General features: G+C 56.4%; 1 protein-coding gene across 3 annotated transcripts; it reads right to left on the bottom strand.

The window, feature by feature from the left end:
• Positions 1-279: 279 nt before the first annotated feature.
• DCAF8 (DDB1 and CUL4 associated factor 8) lies at positions 280-27,605 on the bottom strand. 3 transcript variants are annotated; one of them, XM_067313290.1, is made up of 14 exons: positions 27,478-27,605; positions 26,081-26,146; positions 15,511-15,581; positions 13,979-14,652; positions 12,950-13,090; positions 12,347-12,441; positions 10,502-10,612; positions 8,280-8,352; positions 7,336-7,393; positions 6,794-6,901; positions 6,158-6,288; positions 2,189-2,308; positions 1,753-1,869; positions 280-1,411 (listed from the first exon to the last, which is right to left on the bottom strand). In XM_067313290.1, exons 3-14 carry the CDS (start codon positions 15,557-15,559, stop codon positions 1,298-1,300), a joined length of 1,791 nt encoding a protein of 596 aa, XP_067169391.1. In that variant the 5' UTR covers positions 15,560-15,581; positions 26,081-26,146; positions 27,478-27,605; the 3' UTR covers positions 280-1,297. The 3 variants fall into 3 exon arrangements, with proteins under 3 accessions (XP_067169391.1, XP_067169392.1, XP_067169390.1); XM_067313291.1 differs by lacking the exon at positions 27,478-27,605 and adding an exon at positions 26,695-26,862; XM_067313289.1 differs by lacking the exons at positions 26,081-26,146; positions 27,478-27,605 and adding an exon at positions 25,213-25,383.
• Positions 27,606-27,896: the final 291 nt, after the last annotated feature.

Genomic DNA, 27,896 nt, shown 5'->3' with positions numbered 1-27,896 from the left:
GCAGTAAGGGGGAGCGAGGACCGTGGGCACAGCCTGGGGCGGGGGGGGGGGGGGCGAGGGCTTGGGGACACGCTGCCTCGGGGGGGGGGGGGGGGACGACGGGAGGTACAAACCCTGCCCGATGCCCGAGCGAGGGGCTTTCTGCCCCGGCTGGGGGCAGTTGGGGGTCCCCCCCCACCCCCGAGGGGCCCAAAAGCACCAGGAGGGACCCACGGGGTAAAGCTGAGGCCCCCCCCCCCCAACCCCGGCTCCCCCCAAAGCAGAGCCGCAGCCCTCCGCGTCTCTCCGTTGGTTTTTATTGCATTTATATATAATATATATTCAAACTTTTACAATAATTTTAACTTGATAACATCCAAGTTCGATTTGGTTTTTTAATACATATAAAATTAGGCCTCTAACCAGTGATGGGGCGGGGGGGGAAGGGGGGGAGTTCTCGCCGCAGCTCCCAAAATAAGAGATTTCCTTAAAAGTAACAGAAAATTAAAGGACTTTCCTGTCTCCTCGCAGCTACGGCTGATGCCCCGGCCCCCGGCGGAGGGATGGGACATGGGGGGGGGCCAGGGGGTGCGGAAAAGGAGACGGGGAGGTTGGAGAAGGGGCAAACCAAGTGCAAATCACTGATATGTACAAACTAGACAAGCATCTCTCTGCAAAACGCCCCCGGGGTGGGGGGGGGGGGAAGGAAGGAACGGACGTAGCCCTGCCGCTGGGATCCGGCGGCGGCGGCAGCCCGGCCGGGCTTTGCCGGAGCCCGGGAGGATAGAGGGAAAACCCTGCAGAGCGCCAGGGCTCGCATCGGGGAAACGGGAGGGAAGGGGCCCCAAATCGCCCCCCCCCCCCAAAAAAAGAACAGAAAAGCAAAGCGAGGAGCGGCCGCCTCGGAGAGGAGGGAAGTCGGCCCGAAGTCGCAGCGGCCTCGGGGAAGCTCGCGGGATGGGGCAGGGGGAGTCACGCTCCCACCGGGAAAATTAGTACAAAAAATCCCGCAGCCCCGTCCCCCAAATCCCTCCCGTCTCCGCGCGGGTCCTGGGGAGGGAAGGGACATTCCGCCTGCCGCTCGCTCCGATCCCGTAGGTGCGATGCCTCCGGGCCCCCCCCTTCCCCGTCCTCCGAAGGGCTCCAGCCCTTTCCCCAAGGGCGGTCCGGGCTCCCCCGGGACAGCGGGGCTACGAGGATGGGGAGGGGAGGGGGCCTTAACATGTCAATAAAAAGCTCAGAAGTGTTAGTAGAGATTTTGGGGGGGGGGGGAAGGGGGGGCCTCCCGTCGCCCCAGCCCGGGGGCTCGGCGGCGGTCTCACGAAGGCATGCACTGCACCCGGTCCGGCCCCTCCTCCTCGTCGTCGGAGGTGTCGGAGGAGCTGGGAGACTCGTCCGAGTCACCGTCCGGCGCCCCGGGCTCTCTTCGACGCTGCCCAGGGGAGAGGAAGGGGGATGAAAGGGATGGGAGACGTAAACCGGGCAGGGGACGGGGAGCACCCGGCACACACGCCCGGCCCCCCTGGATGAGGGGGGACAGGGATGGGGCAGGGGTGTCACAGAGCGACGGCACCATCGTGACAGCCAAGCCAGGACGGAGCCCAAGTCGGTGCTCTCCGCGCTGGCAACGGTGCGCTGATGCAGGACAGCGTGCGGTGGGGGACCGGAGGTGACCAGAGGGGACGCGGCAAGCGGGGCCGAGGGGGCCCCGCGAAACGGCTCGGGGAGGAAAGGGGCCAGGCCCGGGGGCAGCACCCGCGGCCCCGCACCTACCCGGTGATGGCGCCTCTGTCGGAGGTGGTGCATGAGGAACCAGAGCATGTGGCTGTCGAACATGTCCGTGTGGTGGAGGCTGTCCTCGTCCCGCTCCAGCTTGTTCTTCTTGATCACCTGCGACGCAAGGGGCCAGACGTCAGCGCGCCCGGTGCCCGCGCAGGGGACAGCACAGGCACAACCGACACGCCAGGGCAGCGGTGCTCTGCTGCGAAACGCTAGTTGAAGGCACCGGGCTGGGAGCATTTCCAGCTCCGAGATGCCTCATGATGGTGGTGCCAGAGGGATCCAGCCCACAAACAGCTCCTAGGAGCACGGAGAGAGTCGGCAGCTTTGGGAGAGGGCAGCTCCGTGAGCCGAGGGGACATGCTGGATCCCCGCGGCGCTCCTCCACGGGAGTTTGGGGAGACCGGAGACTCGGGCGCTCGGGTCTCACCTCCTTTAGGCCGGCCAGCTCGGTGGGGTTCTCTGCCGTGGGCGCCCAGATCTTGACGTCGTGGTCGAGGCCGCTGGTGGCCAGGACAGGGAGGTGAGGATGCGGCTCGAGGCAGTTCACCTGCGGCAGGAGAGCGCTGTCAAGCAGGAGCCAGCTCTAGTGGGGCCAAGAAGAAGGCCTGGGCACCACGGGCCGGCTCCTGCGTGAATCCCACACCCCGGACACAGGCATCTCCCAACATGGAGCTCAGGAGCACCAAGATCTGGCAAGTGCAACGCAGCCACAGGGACCCCTGGCAAAGTTGAGGCCTCTCCTTGCGGAAGAGGGAGATGGAGCAGCCCCAAGCTTGGGTCAGGGGAGCAGAAGTGAATCTTTTAGATGCCACTGCAAGGGAGAAGAGATGAGGAGATGGAGTAACACCGGGGTGCTTCTGTGGACTGCCACCCACTTGTGCAGTGACACAAGGGACAGGGGTCACAGGCCTGGCGAGAGGGGGAGACACGGCTCCGCAACGCGGGTGGCAGCGCAGGGGGCACCAGCTCCACGCTGGGAATATTCGGGAGCTTCGCCACAGGTGCCCACCCCGTGTCACCGGTCCCAGGCGGGGAGAGCGTCCACCTTCTCCCCCGGGATGGCGCCAGCTGCGATGGCGTCTCCGCGCTCTAGATCTCAGGAATTAGGAGAATAGCGGAGGCCTCGCTGGGAAACGCTACCCCCCGCAAGCAAAATGAAATGCAAACAGTTTGGTGAGCCCTGAATAATTCATGGGGCGCCCGAGTCCGGACTGGAAGGCGTTTGCTGAAAGCCCGGCACGTCCGGAGAGTCTAAAGCAGCAACAAAGGAGGGGAAACCGAAACTCCGGCAGCAAATATTTAACGGGAAAGTGAATTCGCCCGGCATTAACAGGGAGGGCTCCACACCCCATGCAGCAAGCCCTGCTTTGGGCTTTCAGGGATGCCCCAGGCCTCACCCTGCCCTGGCACCCCAACCCGCACGTCGGCCCCCTGGAGTGCAGGATCTCAGCTCCGGCCGGGGCCGAGGCCGTTTGCTGGGGGTGGCAGTGCCAGCAGCCGCCAGGCGCTGGCCCAGGGCCGCCGCTACGCAGACAAAAGGCGACTGTGGGGCCCGTGGACGGGCAGAGAAGCGGCGGCGCAGCTCACAGGGAAGGGAGGCCACGGGATGAGCTTGGCCGGGCCTCCCGCAAGGCAGCGGCAGCATCTCCGGCGTGTTTGAAAAGCATCGGGCAGCGAGAGCCAAACGGAGGCAGAGGCGAGGTAAGCGGTGGCGGCTGCTGCAGCCTCGCTTCCTGCCATCGGGAAGGTTGCCGGGAGGTGACGAACCCCGTAAAGACGGCCGGGGACGTGACAGAGCCACTGCAACCACCCTCAGCTGCACTTGGACGCAACCAGCAATTCTCCTGCCCAGGACCAGCCCTACAGGGCAGCAGCCTCTGCAAGAGAGGCTCCGCCAGGCGGAAACGGGAGGATTTGCCCCTTGACATCTGTACGGTCCACATTGGAGATGGGTCTCCGTCCCCTCACAGCGCAGAGAGGAGGAGAGACCTGCTTGCAAGGAGCTCCAAGCACCCCGGGTTCACCTGCCCCGAGATTTTCACAGCTTCCTTACACATAGCGAGTACCAGGGCAGGGGCACGGAGGGCTGGAGCGAGCGCGGTGGACAAGCGAGCGGGGAAGCGGGGCTCCGTTGCCGTTCCCAGCTCCCTCTCCCCTCCGCAGCAAGAGCGGAAAGCGACAGCAGCCAGACACCTGCCTTTCCCGCTCCTCATTACGCCTACCCGAACAGGGAAGAAACCAGCCGGCTGCAAAGCCGGCACCCACGGCCCGGGCACGGGGCCAGCCGTGGTGCCTTCGCCCTCTCCGCCTCCTCGGGGCCTCGGGAGCCGACCCGCAGCAGGCTCGCCCGAAGGGCAGGTATCCCCCAGGATCTCCCCTGCACAGTGCCAGCAGCACATCCCTTCCCCTTCCAACGCCCGCATCCATCAGGGATGGGTAATCGAGCCACAGCACCAGCTCCACAAAGCGTTACAGGTCTGCACGGTTTCTGTGCAGGTTTCGTGCCACGGCAAAGCTCCGTCTGAGGGCCCAGGACACCGAGGAGGCTGGGCAGTAATGCCACACGGTGCCTGGCGCAGCAGATCGCCCGCGGTCTCAGCCACGGTGCCAAGATGGAGGTTTACAGGTTGGCCGTCCCTCTCCCGCGCACGCCCTGACAAGCCTCCAGCGCTCCAGCTGCCAAGAAAACAAGTGTTACAAGACCCAGAGGAGATATGTCATCCGCCAGCATGGGATAGAGCACCGCAGCAAGGACAGATCTCCAAACACCAGTGCTCCTGGCAGGAGAGGGATCCCAGGCCAGCACATGGACCCATGCGTCTCCACGCCTGCTCCGTCTCTGAGCCCCGGGCAGCCACAAGGTCCACAAAGGGAGCCGAAACTCAGCATGGAGCACCCCCGGCCAGCACAAGCCAGAGCAGAGGTAGCAGCCACTCGGGACCTGACCACTATCGGCCCAGAGCCTGGGAAACCCAGCGCAAGGCTGACTCCAGAGCAGCTGTGGCCATTTCCTGGCTTGGACTCGGTGACGACGCAGCTGCAAACCCACCGGGGAGCAGTGCCCAAACCCAGCCCAGGAGCACGCAGCTCCCGGAGTCCAAGTGGGAGCTTCAGGGCCTTTCTGGGGGAACGGCAGGGCTGGGATAACTCTGCAAAGTCCATTTCTGCTCACATGTTTCCTCCGCCTCTCAGCTCTTCCTAGATACAGCTTTATTCAACCCTTGAGATGAGCCCGTCTCCACAGACCAGCCCTCCTGGACGCTAGTGAACGCACGCGCTTCCTTGCTAAGACACACGGACAAGTGAGCAAGGGGAAGGGTACGGCTGGGGCTGCCCCATCCTGGACACACAACAGCACAGATGTCCCCATACCTCTGTACACATCCTTCAGCGACAAGCACCCAACGGGCTTTTAAGCCTAGCTTTTCCCCCTCCGGTGCGATTTGGGACCAGCTGGCCAGCTGAGCTGAACCAATTTCCTCCAAGTACTGCATTGCTGCCTTTGGCTTGCCAACAGCGAGGTTGTAACCAGGGGACTTCTCCTCCAAGGCAGCTTGGGCAGAAGGCCAGAACCGACATCTGACTTCACCCATCCAGCCGAGAGGATGTGGCACCGGACCCCGAGTGCATTGGTTTGAGTCCTACTCCCTGCTGACGCAAGGCAAGTCGCAGCCTGTCTCCCCAGACAAAGTGACGAGAGACACACTAAATCTACCGTCAGGCTACAAAGCAGCGTCGGAAACGCAGGGAACGGCACAGCCGGGCACAGGTTCTCCTTACACAACCCCAGAGGGGATGAGACGGGGCGGGAGTCACGGCTGGCCTGGAAGGAGGCCTAACAGCCACCCATCCACAGAGACACAGAGCCTGAAGAGGGTGGGGGCTCGCCTTGAACAGAGACAATCTTTCATATCTCGTTTCTAGATAAAGGAGGAGGAGGAGGAGGACTTTGGCCCACAGCCTTCACCTTACCCTGCCCAGAGATTTCCACACAGTGATTTCTTATTTCAGAAGCTGTTTAGGCTCCATCACCCTTGCCAGCCCGCCTCAGCTCTCATCAGCTGCAAATTCCCGGGCCGGGGCATGGCCTTTGTCATCTCTCATGGGAGGAGGAACCAGGTTTTGTGCTGAGCACCCCAAACACAGAGGAGCAGAAGCTCAAGGGAACCATGCTTGGCTTTTGTTAGAAATTCAAAGGGACACACAGAAAAAAGCAGCGACAAACTGGTGGAGGCACATGGCTTAAGCTAAGATCAGAAAATAAACCCCCAGCTCCGTGCTGAACACAGTCCAGATAATGAAGCAGAGCAAGTCAACGTGACCATTACTCTGAACGTGTTGCACCAGGAGCTGCTTGGCAGTGGGATCTGGTGCAGTCCTGGCAGCAGAAACTCACCACTCCTCCCTTGTCACCCTCCATGAATTGCACGATCTGGCAGGACGATTTCTCCCACAGGAAGATGTGGCCACAGTCGCTGCCGCTCACCACAAACTCACTTTTCGGGCCATAAAAATTGACGCCTTTCACTGAAAAGAGAGAAACAACCAGCCTGAGGCCATCAGAAGCCGGGCAGTGCTCCCTGCCATGAATTCGCTTCCTGCCTGGCAGCAAGCGAGTTTCCAAGGTTACCAGAGTGGATCTCTTCCGTCCCCAGACACATAATAGCTCATTCTTTGCAAGCCCAAGAGTTTGTGTTAAGAGTCTTTGAGAGGAAGATGAAACAGTCAGCTCTGCAGAAATAAGCTAAAGGCAGGCAATTATTCTTCCGGGTTGCTCTGGGGACAGCCCCCCAAATCCAGCCCGTCCCAAAGCCTCACCATGGGCAAAAAGAGGGAGAAGCTGCCCTCTGCAGCTCCACCAAGACAGCAAGTTCAGCTCTCCTGCCACCAGGGATGGTGACACGGAGGTGGGATGGTTTAACGGCGACCTGGGTACAGCCTCCAGGCCCAGCTTCTGCTCTGCTCCCCAAAGAGGGAGGATACAGCCTGCCAAAAGGACTGCATGTGACGCTCGTTCCCAGTTGGTCCTTACCAGTGGCATTATTGCGGTGTCCCTTGTATCTCTTGATATACTCCGCTCCGTCGCTGTGAGAGGAGTTGAAGAGATAAATGTCTTCATCGTTGTAGCTGGCCAAGAGCTCTGGCATAAGACAAAAGAGACAGGCAAAGGGGCATTAATATCAAATACATGGAGATGATCTTTCCATTAGGGCCAGGCTCAGTGTGCTACAACGCAGCCAGCCAGAGCCACAAGGCGCTCGGATGCCTACGGCCGGCAGAAAGCATCTCGAGCACAGTTAGATCCCTAGTGCTTTCCCAGGCCAGGACGGCTCTGTTTCGCGGTGACTCAGCCCCAGGCTACGCATGATCTGCGACTCATCCACCAGCCGCCCGGATCGGAGCTGCAGCCTGTGCTCAGTCACACAGCGGTTGCTGCACATTCCTCCCGTGTGCAGTAGCCTCTCCACCCCCCTGTGCTGGAATTTCCTTTGCAGATTTCCGGCAGGCTCAAGACACTCGAACGCCAGGGTACGTCCCCCAGCCTGCCAGCAGCGGGGCGAGGGGGTTACTCACCTGACCCGTCGTGGCTGTACACGAGACAGGTGATGTTAGCTTTGGACTCGCTGTTTACCTAGGGAAACCACAGACAGCTCTGATCCCATCTCCTCCTCCCTCAAAGGCCTTGACCCACAGCGCACCAGTACACCTACGCTGACCGTGTGCTACTTCAGAGAGCTCAGGGTGTGAGTTACCGTTTTGCAATGACTTTAAAGCCAGGCCATAAAAGTAATGCGCCTTCCTAAGTCAAGATGGCACTTTATAGATGCTGGAAGATCAGGGTCAAAAGAAAAAAAGAAAAGAAGAAGAAGAAAAGAAAAAAAAAAAAGCTAGGCAGTTTGTTCAGCTTCTCTACATGTTTTCCAGGCAGGAAGCCTGTGAGAGACTCGGCCAGCAAGCATTCCTCGGCCTCTCCTAAACAAGGCTCCCGAGGGAGATCTTTGCAGATCTGTGCAGTAAGGTTTGACGAGGCCCCATTTTAGGCTCTCTCGCTTCACTAGGAACGAGAAGCGCTGCCTGCACAAGCCCAACTACGGGAACTGGGCGAAGGCCAGCTTCACTGGAGAGGCCTGGCACGGGCAGCATCTCTGCTGGCGGGAGACCCCTTTTGTGTGTCAGTCACCCTGCAGCAGAAGCGGTTCCCCCCCCCAGCAGCTGCGAGTCTCCCCCCGGGGTCTGCCTACCCCGAGCCAGGCTCGGCTCTTGCTCATTGCCGGCACGTAGGAAACCGGCACACAAGCCACACTGTTGAGGCAGGGCTGCTGTCCGCCCACCCAGGCAGGCAAATGAGAGGCTGACGTCCACCGCTGGATGTCCTCTGCTGAGCCACCCACCCACGAGCTATCCCACGCCACGGCTACGCAGCCCCTTCAGGCTGCCTACGGGAAGGGCCCCTCCACCCCCCCGCCCCGCCAACCCGGCCCGTCTGCTCTGAAACACCGCGAGAGTGAGCCGCTTACCAAGTGGTGAGGGCAGAACTTCTTTAGCACACCGTTGTTTTCGTTCTCATCTATTTTTCGCTGGTCATAAATCCTGGAGGAAGGATGGCAGGAGTTTGACATTCACTCAGGACACAAGCGATGCTTTTACACAGCTCAGATGTGCTAAGGCAAGAGTTCCCCAGTCTCTCCAGGCATGAGAGGCAGGCAGAGGGGCAACAGCAGCTGTCTCAGACCACGGAGACTCCACATTAAACCCAGCTCAGGAAGCAAGACCTGCCCGTGACGCTGGCTGGAGGCTCCAGCCCTCACCAAGGGATGTGCAGAGTTGCAAGCGGCCTGGACTAACAGAAATCTCAGCCAAAGCAGCTTACTGTCAGCTCCTATTATGCTGGAACTATTGTTTGGTGGCTTGTGACAATGCCAAAGTCGGCCTGTGTATGGGCCATGACCTGCGTTCGGGGCTCTGTGTCAGACCAGAGACTGCTCTGAAAGGGGGACGTGACTGCCACCTCGCTCATCCCTCAGCTGGGCCACAGTTAACCTCCCTGAGCCTCACTGATGTGGCAAATCCATCAGGAGCTGCCCAGTGCCCAGGGCAGGCCAGGTTCTGCCCAAATTGCAGAGCAGAGAGCAGGAAGGAGTGGAAGGGGGAGAGGAGGAAAACGAATCAGGACACAGTCAGAGAAAGGCAAGGGGCAGATAGAGAGACGGCAGCAGCAGCAGAGAACAGGAATGAGGGGAGGCTGCGTTGAGAGAAATGATCATGGACTTCTCTGAAAGCTACTGACCTAGCAAGGCGCCAACGCTGCTATTTGTGAGCAGTCTCTGCAGAGCCCATGTGTTAAACGTTTCCATACCCAGCATCCCAGGAGATGCTGCCTGTATGCCAGACACCCGCATGGCTAACACTCCAGGGAGCTGACGCTGCTCAAGGAGTATCAGCAGTGGGGCTGCAGAGTCCCTGAGCTCTCCAAAGAGCAGCCCCCACGCATCCTCAGGGAGCCAAACAACAGCCTTGGCTCTGCTCAGTCTCAGGAAGCTGAAAAGCATCCGAGTCCACTGCCTCTAGACAAAAACCCTTGATTCTGGCTGCCAGCACATCTAGGTAGAGAGCTCAGCATCCCTTCCTGAAAGTCTCCTGACCAAGGGCAAGCCAGCCTTGGCTTGAGAGCACTGGTAAACAAAAGCTCAGAATCACACGCACAGCTAGTTACTCCAAGCAGGATCCAAGTGTGGGCAAATCAGCTCAGTTAACTGCAGGTGCCTGTGTCAGAACTGCTCACCGTGGACACGTGAACCTACTGCACGATTCATCTCTGCCTAAAATAGATGCCAGATGAGTTGCACCTTCAAACCCATCGGCTCTAGGGGAGATCTGCACTAATGTAAGGAGCTGGGGGCCAGTCAGATGGAGACAGCCAGGTCCAGCATGGGAGGTTACTGCCCTGAACATTTTGAAGGCCACAGAGGGGAGAGACTTTAGAAGCTAAAGGCAGGAAGGAAAGAAACGCAATTTTAAGCTAATGTGATGAGAAGTAGATGCCACACGGGATGAAGGAGGTTTGTTCATTGTGCCCCAAGCTCTGCAGAGGGAATAATCTCTAGCTGTGGGGGTCAGAGGGGAGGCTAGCACTGGAGGCAGAAGAGGACAGACTGGCAGGGTAGATCTGCATGAGGGACAACAGGTCACATATGCAGACCCACAGCCCCATGGGCATGGGAGTAATCAGTGCTACAAGGGCTTGATGACACAGCTTTGGAGGAGCTTTTGATTAAGCAAGTTCAGGAAGGTTTTAATTCATATGGAGAGGGAAGGGAGGTGGACTTGCATTTGCCATGTAAGGAGCTCAATCCTGCTGAAACCAAGACCCTTCCTGAGCTTAACCTCATCTCTGATGCACATCAGACACTACTTGCTGGCTGGGGACCAAGAGAAGATTTCTCAGAAGCTCATTAAGAGAATAGCTAGTTCCTGAGGGAAGGATCTCCCAGCCTCAAGGCAGGCTGGATAGTGGATCACAGGGCTAAAGCACAAAGGATCCAAACCCTTCTCTATTAATCCCGCTTGTCTTAATGTTACTTATGGGAGAACAGTCTTTTGAGGCATTATTGATTCAAGCCACAGGTGTTTCTGGGGGGATAGGGGAGGTTTCAGAGCTCTCTGGGGCACTGACCGAGTCCCTGTGGGGATGTTCAAGTCCATTTTGAGGGCTCAGTCTAGGCCCCCAACACAGACTCACCTCACAAACTGATCTCTGCCTCCCACAGCAAACTGGTAGGTGTTGGCTGGGTTCACGTAGATGGTATACAGACCCACTTTCTTCTCTTTTTCCTTTGTCACAACCAGTTTCCTTTAAGAGACGAGGAATAATAACAACAAAAAATCCACCTCGAATTCAAAACAGGGTCCAGATGGGAAATGCAGGAGCTCTGCGAGTCTCTTACTCACTCCCAGGGAAAAAAAAAAAAAAATCTGTTTCCAAATTGAAGCAAGCACATGCTCTGTCTATGAATCAAGTAACACAGAGTGAAATCATTCTCTGGTGTTTTCATCCAAAATGTCTGAAGGGTTTCACTGCCCGAACCCAAGTCTGAAGGAGCTAGACAGTCAGCAGCAAGGGCAGAACCAAATCAACTCCAAAGCAGAAACACTCTGCTCTTATTTTTCCCCATCCATCTCCCCATAATAAGGCCCAGATTTAACGAAATCTGACACACACCATCTCCCCTCCCCCAAGAGTCTGGGCTCAATATTTAGGCTTTGTAGACATGAATACAAACTGAGGCAGCATCCTCAAGAAGGAACAGCAAGCTCAAAAGCTTGTCTTTATTCTAATTATACCATTCGGCTTAATGAAAGATGGGAGCTGCCTACAGTCTGCCTGCAAACCCTGCCTCCAGAGTGGTTTCACATTCGCATGGTGACAATTCCCTGTGAGCATCAAACCCAAACAGCAGCATGGATCTCCAGGAAGAAAGATGAGGGAAGAGGAGCAACAGATCCACTCCAACTTACTGACCGACAAACTCCTTTCCAAATGGACTCAGCAAATAAAGGAGCAGGGAGAGGATGAAGATTAAACACGATTGTTTTGAAACGCCCCGGCAGTTTTTGTCCTGGTTATGAAACAGATGGTTTTAAGGTTGCAGACCAAAGCACTTGCACATACAAATAAAACCAAACCACCAGGAGACAAGCTCTGAAGCCCTCAGTTTTAAGTAGGATCATCTTCAAAACAATATTCCGCTGTATTGGAAAAGTACTATGATACCAAAACCAGACGTCTGTTTTAATACCCGCCATGGATTTATTTTGGAAGCTTGTCAGAAACGACAGAACTCTCTGAGATATGGGTTAAGATCCAGCACACAACTCCCGGCTGCTCACTAATTATTGTTTTTCAATTAACTACAATAGCGCTCGTGCAACGAGAGAGCCAGGCAAACTACGAGCTCTGAGTTCCTGCCAGCGTGGAGAGATTTAAGTGCTGTAATTAATCAGCCACTTTGCTACGCAGAACGTGAGCAGGTCTCTGAGTGTTTTACACCTGGAAAAGTCAAGGCCTCCGGGTGAAGTGGTGGAGGCGTGCACTGCCTTTGGGATGGGTAATGTGGTGCCGGACTGGCAGCCTTTGGCCACTGCCACAGTAGGTACATATGTACATGTACAGGGACACAGACCTGCAACACAGGTTTTATTTTTATGTCCTATTTGAATAGGGCCTAAAGGGTTCAATCCCAGTGGAGGATGGAGGGTTCAAAACCACTATCTATTTAGAAAGGCTCATACCCAAATCCTCCTGCTAGATGGCTAAGGATTGGACCAGCCACTTGAAAGCTCTGTGGTCTGACCTTGCCCCATGCACCTCACGGAAGACCACGATTTAACAGCTGAAAAAACATGTTTTCCTGCTTTGCAGCTGTCAGATGAGCATGGGCCAAGGTGACTGCACAGAGGCGTGCGTGGGACTCTCAGCCCTGTGCAGCCAAGCATTGCCCACTCACAGGAGAACACCAGGGACCCCAGGTCTCCCCTCCACAGGTTTCCCAGGTCTCGCAGCGGGAGCAGGTAGAGAAATACTCACGAGGCAGGCCGGTCTTGTCTCAGATCAATGGTGAAGACTACAGCATCTTCACCTGCTGATAGGAAAGTGCATGGAGAATCCGGTTCTAGGGCCAGCTGGAAGATAAATACTCGGGCATTGGTTCCCTTTTTACCTAACAAGGTGGATAAGACCCCTTTCTCCCAGCAGACCATTAGCAATTAACAGGAGCCAAAATAGCACCAAACCCTCTATACTCAGCACCCAGTAAAAGCAGTGTGTTTATAACACTGCTCTGGAGGATATAGAGACCCTGCTCATAATGTGTAGGCCTTGTCCAAGGGCAAACACCTTCCTCCCTGTCCCCAAGGGTTACTGCCCAAGAGGAACGTGTCCTCTTCTCTCAAAGGATGGATTACACCACCGCAATGATAAAATAATTACAAAAAAGTGTTTAAGAACTGGTCCCTCGATGGATGCCCCTGCTTTGCCCAACAGAGAGGAGCCCAAGGGACAATGGTGCCAGCATCTCTGCCTTCAGTGTTTCTGGCAGTAACGTCCAGCACATGAGCTAGGAAAGCCCCTGGGCATTACAGGGCTCCCCAACTCCTGTCTGCTCCCCTCCAGAAGCCGGTTTGGGCTCACCTTGTGCGAAGCTCCTTTGTGCTGTGCCACGCGCTTGGTGTTTTTGCAGCACTGGGTGGCGGAGAGCTCAGCTACTCGGACCTGGCCGTCCCGAGCACACATGGCTAGAGTGGAGTCGCCGCTGTTGGGAAGGAACTTGGCCTGGAAGAGAGTAAACGAAGGGACTGCTTTCAAAGCCAGGGCATGTGCTTGAGTATGTGGGCAAGGAAACGAGGGGGTAAAACAGGACACAGATGGAGGACAGTGCCCTGGACGGATGCATCATCCACCCCTGCCAAATCCCAACAGCTCAGAGAAACAAGCCCTGGACACGTGGAGGGCTCAGGTCTGCAGACAGTGACTGCAAAGCCCCTGGTCCACAGGATGAACTAACTGAGCCATTATCCCAGCTCCTTCTGATTAGGCATGAAGTGAGCCAGGACCCTCACGGTGATGCTGGCAATGCCAGAGGGCCTCCAAGCACAGGCTGGGATGGGCTCACCGGCCACGCAGGACTGAGCCTGGCCCGCCGGGCCCCCTCTGGCGGTTGCAGAAGGGCCGTACTGCCCGCACACGGGGCTGCACACCCTGGTGCAGCACATCTTCCTCCAAACACAGCTCTTGCCCCACGGCTGCTCCCAAACCTTTCGCCCCACCAGAGCCTGAAGACCAGCAGTGACCAGAGCTCAGAGTCAGGGAAGCTCTCAGCAAAGAACTGGCAGCCCGGGAAGGCGACATTATGTCCATCTGCCATCCCTGGCCAGGGGACCTTGAGACAGCAGCTTTTAGGGCACTCAAGGGAGTTTTGATGGTTATTTACCACCGCATGGCTGTTGAACTCTTCCAGCCTGCCCTTAGCTTTAAAAACATATCTTTCCTGCCCTACATAGCACCATCCATTGGCAATTATATGCTCTTAGAGCAGGTAAGTGCCTACTGCATGGGGTATTACCCCAATCCCCAGAAGATCAGGGCCTGACAAAGTTAGCAGAGTTCTCCAACATCTCTGACCCTCTGAGGACCGTTCCCATGCGCCTGCCCCCTCCTCACCTGGAAGACGTTGCTCTTATGGCCGCTCTCAAACTCCAGCACCGGCTGCCTCCTGACCCAGTCCCACACCACCACTTTGAGGTCGTCGCTGCCGCTGGCCAGCCACGTGCCGCGCTGGTTAAAGTGCAGGGTATTGACGCAGCCCGTGTGGCCCTCGAGGCCGTGCTGGAGGCGGAAGCGTTGCACGAAAACCCTGGCCCCGCAGGCCTCATAGACAAAGCGGGAGCTGGAGCCCAGTTCCCTTTCCCGGAGGGCATGGACCGCCTGCCAGCGGGGCTGGGGCAGCGCCGTGGTCTCTGAGGACACCCAGTCCTCCAGGGCCTGCTCGTCATCGGAGGAGTCTTGATCGTGGTTGGCACGTTTGCGCTGGGCGCGGCGGTGGGACCGCTGCTCCTCCTCTTCGTCCTCCTCCTCTTCCTCCTCTGAGTGCGACCGGTCATGAGCCCGGTTCTCCTCATTTATGGAGTAGTGGCCCGTGTCGTCCATGCTGTCAGAGTCCTTCTCTTCCCCCGAGCTCTCCGTGTCTGTGTCCCGGCTCTCTGTGCTGGTGCGGTTGGGCCCCACGTCATCTCCTGTAAGGCTCAAGCTGAGGTCAGAGGCCTCCACTTCGATACCGGAGGAGGTTTCTCGGCCTTCCTCAGCTGACATCTCCTCCGGGCTGCTGGACAAACTGCCTGCAAGGCACGAACGACACAGGGAGTTCCTCACTAAGAAATCCCACACACTCAGAGATCTAGAGGTCTCCTCAGCCTCTCTCCATGGACAAGCTTTAACCCCTTCCATATCACCAATGGGCAGAGGTGTGAGCTCTGCTGTAAAACAGGCCTGCACTGAACCCCTCTCCTCTCCGCTCTATCTCCTGTGTGAAAGTGTTAGCAGATCTCTGCCCCCAAACATGAACAAGCACACCACACAACTCATAAGGGCTCCAAGGCCCAGTCTTGTCCCTTTGCAGTGGGGACGGGGCTCCCTTTTGCTCTGGGTAGCACAAGGGATTCCCCTGATCGTCTGGCCTCTGCTCAGGACCAAGTGTCAGCTTGGACCTCGAGTTTGTCAACATGCCCTCTCTTTCCAGTATGATCCAGGCATTTCTGATGGCTTAAAAAGCCATTCTGGAGCAGGTCAGATGGGACACGGGCCAAAGTCCAGTCACTGGGACCCACCACTGCTGTACTGGGATCAGCATTTGGCTCCCTTCTTGGATCAAGCGCAACGACAAAGTGAGAACAGATACTGGCAAGGGGATTAGACGAGGACCCAGGCACCTTTACGCCCCTCCACCAGCTCCCTCAAACACTCAATGGTTTGATTAGTGCTAGTGAACAGCTCTGTGTAAAAAGCTTTACTTGGCAGATGTAGCCTTTTTTGGTATTCCATGAAAAGGTTTAATACATCCGCTACACAAAGCCACCCTGAGGATGTCTCACTTGGACAAATATCTGCATGCAGTTGCTTTGCATGTACCCAAGCTGTGAGAGGAACACAGCCCTGAGACAGGACTAAGTGCAGAAAGTCTCTGCCGGCACCCTTACCATTCACTATGTCCGTCTTCCCGTCCATGCTGCTCCCTTTATCCGACATCTTGTTTTCTTGTGCGTTCACCCTGAATGCGAGAGACGAAGATGACAGAAGTTGGAGCCGATCTGGCATAGTTAGTCTGCAGAGACTCGGCCGTGACTGCCTGCCCTCACGTCGGCGGAGCGGCACACGCACCTGCGGCTTCGCAGGCTGACCTGGAGAGATGGCCGCTTTCTAGCGAGAACCAACGGAGGAAGCGACACGCACATGAATACAGGCTGCCGTGCCGTGGCCCGGCGTGCCGAGGAATGGCACTTGATCCGCACACAAGAGAGAGTCACGTGCATGACCTCAAAAGCTCGCTGGCTATCACCAAGGGCAGAGTGAATGGGAATGTGCCGTGGCCTTCACCAAGGCCTGGGTAATTGCCAAGGCTGCTAATCGCTATCTGCCTTCTGGGGGCATTAGCTCCTGCCGCACAAGTACAGCTATTCACGGGCAGGCGGGTAACATTCACACGCGAATGTGCCGCGGTTCAGACTGTCTCTTATTCCGGAGGATCCTAAGCACTCCGCGAGCTAGGGAGGAGGTTCGCTCTGCTGGCCACCTTGGGGACGACACGCAGCGAGCAGCATCCCAATGCAGCCGGCCCCAGGCTGCAAAACACCTTGGAGTTACTGCTGATCCCTACTATCGAGCAGCCACCCTAAGTCCCAGAGAAGAAATCCTTGCCTCTGCCCTCACCAGGCTACGTTTGTTACTTAAATTCCTCTCGTGTGTCTAATTTACTAAGATGTTGTCAACTTAATGGGAAAGCAGACTTGTGAGTCAACATGTTTCACAGCTGCATTCCTGTCTGTGGGATCACTTCAGCTCCCAAAACCTGCCTCTGATTCCCACCTGCTACCCTGTCTCCACTTCACCTCTCTCGTAAGACAGAAAGCGCTCGTTTTCTAACTCTTGATCCTCAGCTATGCTCAAAGGAATGACGAGTTATTGACTTCAGCTTGGCAGTAATTGCTATACCAAGACAGCTGCATAAAATATGTCCGTAACCGAGGAGTACGTACTTCACCCTGGGGAGGGCAGGGGGAGGCAGAAGTGGAAACACAGCTCAGATCTGAAATGCAGATGAGGAAAGGTAGCTTGGGAATGCAGCAAGTAGCAATATCGAGAAACTTCTTGGCACCTGCAGACTGTAGGCAGCTAGTTAAAAGCTGTTCAAGAGGTTTTTTTAACCCCAGCGACAGATTTTTAAACACCTTCCCACGCACAAAATCCTCCCATCCTCCCTGGCACCATCAAGGGACTGTTTTCCTACATGCCACAGGCAGGACACTCTCACCGGATGTCCAGCCACTCCACTCTGCCTCGCTTGCTCCCCGGGAGAGCAAGTTTGGACCTTTGGGACCTGCTTCTTCCCTCTGCCTCCTCCCAGGGAGCAGGGCAAGCTCCCACAGCAGAGCTAAGTTACAAGGTTGGGAGCTGCCTGGTGTTCACAATTATTACAGGAGTGTTTTAGTAATTCCTCATGAGCACATGGAAAATCAGAGATGGGAGTAATCATGCTCTGGTGTTTTCGGCTCCCAGCCATTTCATAGCCCTGGTTTAAGAGATTTGGCTATCTCAGGGTGGCAGGCGCAGGCTGCAGCATCAGCGATGACCACCACTATACATGTGATGATCCTGCTGTATCTGTGACACATAGGTGTGGACAACTTCCAGGGACAGCCCTGCTCGCCTAGACACCAGTCACCAGCCATATTTGCTGCTGGTCAGTCCACAATGGGGAAACAGGAGTTAAAACCAGCTCGAGCTGTTTGCAGAGAGGACAAGTCTCTGTGTGAAGCGGCTGGAGGCAGCAGTTCAGTATTGATCTTCCCACCCAGGAATCACGATTAAAAGCAACATTTCAAAGCCGACGGGCATGTTTCATCTCAATACCATACGGCTACGCCGCAAGACTCTCCCATTCGCGGGCTGATCCAAAGCAGCCCCAACTCCCCCCTCCTCGTTCAGAGCAATCCCTCCCATGCTGCGGAGGATGTTGCTGTTACGGCTCCGCTCTGCGCTCATGGCTTCACACAGCTCCGCGGAGCTGCCGCCTGGGAAACGGGCAGCCTCCTTACCCCCAAGCCGCAGCACCTGCGAGGATCCCCGTGACCCATCGCTGCTTCCTGCGGGCTAGCAGGTGCAGACAGGTTTGCGGGAGCACCAGCGTGCCAGCAAAGTTACTTCGCCAAACTGAGACATGCAAGGCAAGCATGTCGGAGTCACGAGCAGCAGAGGTTTTGCCAAGGTGGAGGAAAAAATAACATTTTATTTATGCTTTGCTAGTTCTTTACTTTCCTTCTATTTTTAGTCAGACATTTTCATACTTGTGTTTTAGCTGCTTGCTCTTAACCAGCGCCAGGGAGTCTGTTAAAAGTCCCCATTTACACAAGGGGAAAAGCTACAGCCAGAACATCATCAACTCTGATTACAGCAAACAATCCAGAGATTAATCCTTGCTAGATCAGGAATTAACACCAGCTTCAGCCCTAAACAGCCACAGGCCGAAGGCGGCAAAAGGCTTTGACCAAACCATGTTTATCACTTACAGTCCAAGACAAAGTGCGACTCCCGTCTAAGGGATAAGTGATTTAGGAGGTAGGCTTGGCTTGTCCTCAGTTTTATGCAATGTAGCATATCAAAAACTTGAGCAGCTCTTCCTCTTTGCAGCCCAGCAGCTGCGCTAGGAACTGACATTTTGTGTCACTGGGAAGATTTATAAAATATTTTGGCCATGAGCGTTTCATGCTGATCCCACCTGCTATTTGAAGGCCGTTGCTAGCGTCCCTGAAACAAACAGGACTCCACGCAGAAGGGAGGCCAAACCGACTTCGTAAGCAGTCCGCTAAAGACGAAGCGGGGATTTGGCACTAGCGATTTACACGCCGATCCTAAAGCAGGCAACCCGCGGTTATCAGTTTTGGGGGTGATCAAGCAAGGGCCACGCTGCTGGAGCACACACACAGCATCTCCAGCTGCCTTCTCCGGGCTCTCGCTCTGCTCCGCAACGGCACTGCTGCTGCTGCGGCCGAGTTTCAGGAATGACTGAGGAAGGCTTGGGCAGCTGGCGTCAGCCAGCTGAAGTGTGATAAAGGCTTTTGTTCTTAAAATGTGAGGGGCTTTTTTACGGTTCAAGCTAAGTTCACGCAACCAAAAACACCACCAAGCTTTACAGAACTCCAGTCATTAAATTAATAATAAGAGTAGTAGCGAAGAAAAAAAGAAAATCAATGTGTTCTGTAGCTTCAATTTTACGCATTCCCCAGCTAATGCTGACAGCGCGATTCAACAGCCCATACAAAGTTATTGAGCAAAGATCTTTCAAACTGCTAATACCGTGGAGAGGGGGTGAGGAAAGAGCTAAAAAGCAAAGGCTCATCTTAGGAGACAAAATCTAGTCCACGCGTAGCCCTGATCCTCAGCCCTTCTCTCCTCTGGCCAAAACTCACAGGATCATTCCTCTACGCCATCAGTTAAAAGTGAACTGCGAGGCCTTCCCTCCACCGTTCCCACCAGCTCTCTCGGCACGTGAAAGCTTCACACCGACGGCAGGGTGGGGAGAAGCGTGGGTGTTCATCTCCTGGAAAACACAGAGGCTCAGACCTTTGAGCAGATTACTCACAGCCAATTCGGGGGTGATTCGAGCTTGCTCAGCCAGTGCGTTTGCTTGGCGCTCTCCTCGGGGCGTCTCGCATCCGCCACGGGCCGGGGGAACGGCACAGACAACACTCCCGTGCTCGCCTCGGCTCCGCAGGCCGGCGCGCGCGGGATGCCTTGGCTTATGATTGTGCCCCGGAGGAAGTCGGGGCACCTTCAGGGCTACGAGGAACAGACAGAATTTCTCCGAGCGATCTTTTTAACAGTGGAACAAACTGCTTCCCCCCCATTCACCAAAGCAGCAGTAATATTTCAGGCAGCTGGTAAACGAAATTGGAGGGACCGCTCTCCCTGACATCCAGGGAGACAGACAGCTTGGGAGCCACCTCCAGTGCCACATTCACCAGTCCTTTGGACCGACAGCTTCAGGGACCCCCATTCAAGACTCCTCCAGCACTTGGGGTCAGAGAGGGCCACTTTTCCATGCAGACAGGGCTGGACAGGTCTCGACTGATGCCCCGACCATGCAAGGGTCTCCCGGTCCTTGGGAGCTGTTTGTGCACAAGCAGGCCCAGTTAGGAACTGGGATACAACTGGCAGGGCCAGAAGGGACAAGGTTACGTTTAATTTACTTTTTTAAACTTCCCCGACTTCAAGGCGACTCTGTCTCTCGTAAGACGCCTGTCACGCGGGATGACTAAGGAACAGACTTAAAACACTGCAATGCTCAGCTCTGACTTTTGCGTACGACTACAGTTAACGCTTAACTCCCCGTTGCTCGAGTAATTAGGAGATCAGAAAGTCTGTCAATAGCTTGACTTTCACTCCACCAGATGATTACACCTTTGGAGCCCGGCAGTTGCACTTATTCTGCCTTCAGAGGCGTTAATCCAAAGGGTTGGGAGAGTCTTAGCACATACAAAAGACCTAGGTTTGGACTTTGCTCCTCGGCAGTCATTTCCCTCTGCCAAATTACCTATTCAGCTCTGTCATTAACACCATTTCATGGCAGTCTTTTCACGAAGGTGAGGAACAAGAAACTCGCTTTCAGAGGAAAGGAATCCATTACCAAATAATTAGTCTGACTTCATGTCTCATCCACCCACACCAGAGGACTATAACCTTGCTAGAAAATAAGAAAGCAAATTGCAAAAAAGCCCTCAGTTGCCTACAAGGGATTGATGTCAGGGAAAGACTGCTCCCTCTGGCAGCACTCAAAGACATTGCGGAGAGGAAAACATTGTAGTCCTCAGCCATCTTTTACCCCCGGGAGCACTGCACAAGCCTGTATCAGTGGATTTGTACTTATCATCGATATTGGAGTGGGTTGGACTCTCTCCTCCTACGGCTCTGTGTCAGCCGCCCCAAATCATCGATCAGCTCTACTCGCACCCAGGTAAAGCCATTAAGTTGGCAGGGAGATTAAAGCGTGCTTAGCCTGGCAGCTCCGCAGTGCTCGGTACCGAGCGGAGCACGCCGTCGGCGCTCAGCAGCTCAGAGACAAAACAGGAGCACGCAGCCAAGGAGGAACCAGCCCAAACTTTTAAAGAGGGCACCGAGCGCTCTGCGAGTACCTGTTAGCACAAAGAAGCCAATTCTCCATGGCACAGAGCTGCCCCGAAGCTGCGTGTGCCCGTGGGGAGAACACGGGCTAGTCCCACGTTCAAAGACCGAGCCTAGGATGCAGAGACGGCCCGCAGCAGGTCCGAAGAGCACATGCCCCACCGCCCAGCCTCAATCACCGTGTTACAACGAAGCCTCGGAGTTCATTGATTTGAGGCCTTATCTATCACAGTCCTTCCTGCCTCAAAAGTCAGATGTGATGCCCCAGAAACGCCAGCCTGACCTCACAGCTTTGAGGGGGAGACAAAGCAAGCCTGGTTTTCGGGGCTGCAGGGATAAAACACACCCGAGTGTGGGGTTCCCGCTTCTCTGGGAGTGAACGAGGGGATCGCAGCTATGGCCTGACCAAGTCTTTGTGCAGTAGCTAGCCAGCGGCAGGCTCCAAGCCCGGCACAGACCAGATGAATTTCTCCGTCCAGCTGGTTGCACGTGCTCGGGGACAGGGAGCATTTGGGACACTTGGCAGTTGTCCTGGGAAGCCAAACTGCAGACTGTCCACACTGCTGTCCCGATCCTTGTCACCCCTCAAGGAACAGATGCTTTCAATGCCTTTTCTTCACCTCTTCTAATTAAGGCCTGCAGAATGACTTCTACATCACAGCGATCAACCGCACAAGACCCTGCAGTATTTATCCTGTCCCCCACTCCAATGGCCACGGAAACTTTTCAGCTGCCATGTGCCACAGAGAGGATGGAGGAGAGATTCCCGGTGCAGCTCCCTTCCCAGGGAACGGAGATGGTTCCCCCATCGCACACAGAGTTCGGAAGAACGACCCCCCTCTGCTGAAGGGGAAAACCATGAGAGCCAGGGTTGGAAGCGATCAGAGCTCTTTGCAAACATGCCGTCAAGGTAAGAATGGAGACCGTGGAGCATGGCCAGGGCTACAAGGAGAAGATCAAGGAGGTGCAGAGAGAAAGCAGCACAGGTCCCTGGTCGAGGGAGGCTGAGCAGCAGAGAGCTTCAGCCTCCCAAAGATCTGTGAAGGAAACATTCATGTCCACAAGCAGGAGCCAAAGCTCAGCACATTAGCAAGACCAAGAGCAGTTAAGTCAATACACCAGGAGGGGGTTTTAACCCAGTCCACTGCTGCCAGATGCCCAGGTTAAAAGCAGGGTACAGTCGCGTGCTGTTCTGAATCATTCACCAATTAATTAGGAATTGCTAAAACTAATGGCTGGCCAGGACACACTGGGTGTTTGTTTCAGACCATGGGAGTCTGGTTTATTCTGAAGATCATCTTAGGCAAACAAACAGACTCTAGACCCAGGGACAGAAAGTGGCCAGGCCAGGCTTTACAGATGTCTTGGCAACCCTCAACTAATTGGCAATCAAGTAACTGGTGATAAGAAGCTTGTAAAAACAGACGCACAGGAAGAAAGGGAAATTACCCGGAGGTCAGATCGGCACAGGGAGAGCTCTGTCGGAAGAGACATAACCAGATCTCACGTCGGCGAAGGCTCTTCACACCCTGGGCAGCCCGGCCGGGCTGGCAGACACAGCGAGGAGCAGGGCGCTGCAGCAGAACCACAGTTTTACCAGCTTGGGAGAGGCACGGGGCTGCTGGGACAGCCAGTACAGCTATATACTGGGAATGCAGACAGGGTCAAAGGTATCGCTTCCACCTCCCCAAACTATGGTGCATTGTTTGAGGGAAGCAATAAGATACCACTTGGTCCGATCCGGAGAGAGCTGGAATAGAGTCAGCCCTGCAGAAAGCCCTGAGCCATGAAATGGATCATTATCTCTGACTCTGGCCCAGGACCGAGAGATTTTAGTCTGTCACCGAGCCACCAGCTCCATGCCAGGTCTCTCTGCAAAGACAGCAATGCTTCAGGGTGCTCAACCAGCTCATGACCAGAGCCAGCAAATTCTGCCCAGTTCGAAGGAACTGTTTAGACGCAATCCCAAGAGTTGAGGGAGCTGACATTTAGCTTAGGCAATTCCCTGTAGTCAACATCTGGACAGGATCATCACTGCTAAGTTTCACATGCTCAAAGCCTGAGTCTCCAGCACCCTTGCAAGAGCCCTAAAAATATCCCTCTGCATGCCAGAGCCTTCTGGGTGCCTCCTCAGCTGGCCAGACCGAGCTGCGAGGCACTGCCTAGACACTACAGCCTCCTCCCCCCACGCAGCTCCCAGGACACAAACAGCCTCGACCAGCAGAGCAAGCACCTGGGGCTCAGCACCCTGCGCTTATCTCCCACCGACACAGCGGCACTGCAGGCAGGCAGCTCACCGCCTGCTTCTGCCTCCCCCGCGGCTCGCGGACCACTGCTGCGCCGGTAGGGCGAGTCACCCTTCTTGCCTCTCCAAGCCTCCAAAATGGTGCGATATTGGTTAGCGATTCAAACGAGAAAGGTCCTTTCTGCCCTGAGCCACGTTCCTACAGACCCCGCCGACTCCGGATGCGGTACCAGAGCCCACACACCCCAAAGACCGCAGACACCAATGGTGGAGCAACGTGCTGGTTCCCCCCGATACCTTCCCACCCAGACCCTTTGCAGGCGCCAGGCAACCCAACCATTGGCCACCTCCTAAAGAAACAAGACGCAGACAGATGACAAACAGAGCATGACGGGGCCTGGTCTGCGACAAGGAAAACCTCGCTCCCCAGCTCGTGCCACGACCACCAGCACCACGGCCTGCCTTCCTCCATCAGGCATCAGCAGCAGTCAGCAGGACTTCACTTCCAGCTAGCTGCTTGTGACAGCAGCTCTGCTCCGAGTGACAAATAACTTGTAGATGGCTTTTCAGAGATTATAATCGGGCATTTCTTGGATTCATCCCAAATGCAGCGCTCAGCACAGCCCCTCCAGACCTGTACGTAGGTCATGCTGCAGTGTTCGCGCCTCTTGGAGGCCCAAACCAAGATGCCTTCACATGAAACAGGGCTACAAACCATCCCTGTAGAGAAGCACGTCTTGTGGCAAAGAACTGGGGACTGGAACGATTCCCAGCTCTGCTGCAAATTCTCCTGGGCCTCTCGCACACCTCCTCTGCTCACAGCCGGGGCCAGATGATGCCTCCCAGGTAGCTGAAGGGATCAACCCACAAACACATTCGCAAGGAGGAATCACCCAGTTCAAGACCTGCGCAGGCAGGAATACTGCTGTTTTTACCTCTAACATTTAAGAGCTGACCAGACACAGGACACATTCCCTGCTCCACCGCAAAGCCAACAAGCTCCAGCTCTTCATCAGACACTTGTCGTCTTCCAAGATCCGCTATCCGCTCCTGCTCTGACACTTCGCACCTCTCCACAGCGCACACAAAACTCAACAACACCCGCCACGGCTCTGCCAAGCAAGCCACTTTACGGCTGGAAACCCAATGTTTACAGCTGTTTAGCCCCTGAATAATCTGTCATTAAAATATTTACATAGCTATATAAACATTCCAATAGCCAGGCCCTGCTGGTGTTCAGCATCCAGGCCACATTTGGGCTACGTAAAGCGGGAGCAACAGGGACCAAAATGAGACAACAGCAGCATTGCACAGCGTCAGGTACTTTTTCAACCTACTGAGAGCCCCTCACCTTTATTTCCAGCTCCCTTGTCACGCCAGGAGACCCACATGGCACTAGGTTGTGGCCTTGTGTCTCTATTTACGCTGGATCCCTCCTGCACATGTGTCACACTGGGCTCGTTTGAGCCTCTTCTATTTAAGGAAAGTTTTCTCATCAGACCTGGACTATGGCAACCTCATTTGTAGGCTGCAGCTCCAGAAGGAGCCTTTCCTCACCCCTGAGAAGCTGTCAGGTAGTTTAAATCCTCAGTTAAGTCTTCAACAACTAACAGCTTTCCCCCCAAACGCCCCTTACAGTGGGAGACGCTCGACTGACTCAGGGAACTTGGCTTCTCCACCTCTGGTTTGCTGAGACTTGGAAAATTCACCTCACCTCCCTGTGCCTCGAAGTCTGCCGACGGAAAGAGTTCTGGAGAGCTTTAGTTAATTAGAAAGCTGCCAGGGAGCCTGACAGGTCCTAATGATTACACTAATTAAGAAGCTTCCCACCTGCAATTAAATGGCTATCCAGAATTCCCATCCTTCCCCCAGTTCAGAGCATCCTTAGTAGGCTACTGACACACCAATTTCCACATTATCTCTTTGGGGGACACAGCATCCACCACCCAGCAATTGCTTTTCATAAACATCCCACAGCAAAGCCCTGCCTCAGACACAACAGCCCGTGACACAGGCAACACGCGGTTCTGCCTCCTCTGCAAACTCCTCACCGGTCGGCGGGACGCAGACGGGGAGATGCCACCCGATTTAACGGGCACATCGCAGAGAGAAACCTGAGCGGCTCGGACACCTCGCAGGGCAGTCTGAGCAGTTCATCTCAGCGGGAAAAGCCCTACACGGAAATAAAGGACAGCACGAACCCATTGGAAGTGCAGGCAGGGTCTAATTAACTGTGGTTAACGCGTGCTGTCCTGGATACCTCAGCATGCAGCACTTCCCCTTTCCCCGTCCGGTGACTGTGAGGATGGAGGCTCCCAACGCACCCAGCTCCTCAGTGGGTCAGGTCAGGGTGCCCGTGCTGCGCTCCCAGGGAGGCAGGGACACAGCTCACAGCCACCTGGAGAGAGGAGACAACAGGGCTCAGGGAGGAGGAAGCGGGGACAGGACCCAGATGCAGTGCGGCACGGCGCTCCCAAGGATGAGGAAACCCTGGCCGGAAGGAGAGGAGCAGTCGCATCAAGAGAAATCACTTTAAATGCGAACAAGCGAACAGCACAAGGAGCCTGGCGAACTCACTGCCACGAGATACCACTGCCAACACAAATAATTTGGCATTGCAAAAAGAGATCAACGCAGATATAGCCCAAACATCCACCTCTGCAGCCCGGAGGAAGGCAGGAAGGAAGGAAGCCATGCAAGCACTACCGCCATAGCGTATAAACCTAAACAGCAGAAGTTCCCCATCGGAAACCGCCTCCAAACACCCTTGGGGAGTTTTGGTGCTCTCGAGTGCAAGTTGGAGCTGCGGGCTCAGAGCAGATCAACTCCTCTGCTCTTAGGGGTCAAGCTAAGACCCCCGCGCGCAAAGTCACAGCATCAACAAGGCCACAGCGGCCCAGCCGTGGCGTAAAGGCTTGCTATCAGCAGCACGCGCCTCCATCTTCCCCGGGGTCCGCTACTGTGGCACACAACTCCAGTAAGAGCCTATCTTCCAGTACACAGCTCTAACTGGGAGAAAGCACAAACTCCCACCAGCAAGGGAGCTGTCCCCAACACTATCACTGGTCGCTCGTTGTTACGACGGACGCCTGGAGCGGGGATCCGGTGCAGCGACGCGGTGGACTCACCTATCCGGAGCGTGGTGGTGTCACGGGCAGTGAGTGCCGAGGCCGGTGCTGGAGGTTCGCTGGCAACTGACGGAAACGACAGGTTAAAGCCCAGAAGCGCCAGACCCAGCCGCTCTTGCCCCCTGCCAGCCTTGGGGTGGCACCCGATTCCTGCCACCCCTCCCAGGACTGCAATGCCCCAGGGACAGAAGGGACCAACCCTGGAAGGGAGGGACAAAAAAAAAGCTCCCAACACCCCAGGAACCCACCTCAGGGGCTGCAACACCATGGGGGTGGCAAGGTTTGGACCTGGGCGGGGGGGCAGGAAGGAGCCTCTGAGCTCCCTCTGAGGGGCTGGGGGGCACAGGAGGCAATAAGGATTAGTCTTGGGGGCAGAAGTGACCCCCCCAATATCCTCCTAAGGGACCGTGACACCACGGCAGGAGCACAGACCAGCCCCGGAGGCAGAAGGGACCTCCCAGCGTCCCCTTCAAGGGATGACAATACCATGGGGGCAACAGGGACCAGCCCTGGGGAAGAAAGGACCCTCGCGATGCCCCCCTCAAGGGGCAAAACCACCATGGGGCCAACAGGGACCAGCTCCAGGAGTGCAAAGGACCCCCCAAGACCCCTACCAAGGGACAACAACAGCATGGGGGCAACAGGAACCAGCCCTGGGGGTAGAATGGACCCCCAGTGCCTCCCCCCGAGGAACACCACCACCATGGGGACATCAGGGACCAGCTCTGGAGGCAGAATGGACCTCTGCAACATCCCTCTAAAAGGCAAATCGCCAAGGGGGCAACAGAGACCCTCCCCAGGGCAAAGGGGGCTTCCCCCATGTGTCCCCCAAAGGGCAGTTGACCAGGGGAGCAGCAGGGACCAGCCCTGGGGGCAGAAGGGACCCCCCCAAAGTCCCCCCGCGGGCTGACAACACCATGGGGGCAACAAGGAGCAGCCCTAGGGCGGGAGGGAGCTCCCCAGTGTCCCCCCACAAGGGGCAAATCTCCGGGGGAGGGGGCAGCAGGGACCCCCCCCCCAAGCCCCCCCGGGGGATGACACCACCAGTGGGGCAGCAGGGACCCCCCCAGCCCCCCCGGGGGATGACACCACCAGTGGGGCAGCAGGGACCCCCCCAGCCCCCCCGGGGGATGACACCACCAGTGGGGCAGCAGGGACCCCCCCCCGGGGGGACAGCGACACCACGGGAGCAGCAGGGACCCCCCCCAAAGCGCCGCCCCCTCCCCCCGGGCCGGGGGTGCACCCCGCCCGCCCCGCGCAGGCCCCGCCCCTGGCCCCGCCCCCGCCGGGCGGAGCCGGCTCCCACCGCCGGGCCGGGGGGGGGAGGGGAGGGGCGCCACCGCCGAGGCCGGGTGGGGAGAGGAGAGGCTGAGGGAGGGGGGAGGCCCCGCACCGACCCGACTCCCGGCAGCTCCAGGCCTTCGCTCAGGCGCGGGACCCGCGGCCCCTGGCTGCTTCTCCGCCACCGGCTCCGGGCCCAGCCGCCGCCATCTTAGTGCGCCGCCTCCGCGGGACGCTTTACGGCGCCGCGGCGGGCTTTACGGCAACGGTCGCTGCGCGACACCGCGCGACACCGCGGCCCGGCCCCGCCCCCCCAGGGTTGCCATGGCAGCGGCGCCCCCTCCCCGCCGTGTTATTGTAGGGTCGCCCCGTGTCCCCTCCCCCACCCTATTAGTGTAGGTGCCCCCGGATATGTTATCGTAGGGTCGCGTCATGTTCCCCCCCCCATAGTGCTGTAGGGTCACCCCATGCCCCCCCACCCCACCTGTTATTATAGGACTGCACCATTTCCCTCCCCGCCATGTTGTTGTAGGGT

Source organism: Apteryx mantelli, chromosome 31 (assembly GCF_036417845.1).
Source record: "Apteryx mantelli isolate bAptMan1 chromosome 31, bAptMan1.hap1, whole genome shotgun sequence".
Classification (NCBI taxonomy): domain Eukaryota; kingdom Metazoa; phylum Chordata; class Aves; order Apterygiformes; family Apterygidae; genus Apteryx; species Apteryx mantelli.
The sequence above is the reverse complement of the archived record's forward strand: the minus strand, read 5'-3'. Positions and strand labels throughout refer to the sequence as shown.

Bases quoted from the DNA above. Each gene is read 5' to 3' on its own strand.
- DCAF8 (XM_067313289.1), bottom strand. The intron at 13,091-13,978 runs GTGAGGAGGGGG...ACTCTCTTCCAG, and splicing joins ATAAGAGCAACGTCTTCCAG to GCCAAGTTCCTTCCCAACAG. The intron at 7,394-8,279 runs GTAAGCGGCTCA...TGGTTTCCCTAG, and splicing joins AGTTCTGCCCTCACCACTTG to GTAAACAGCGAGTCCAAAGC.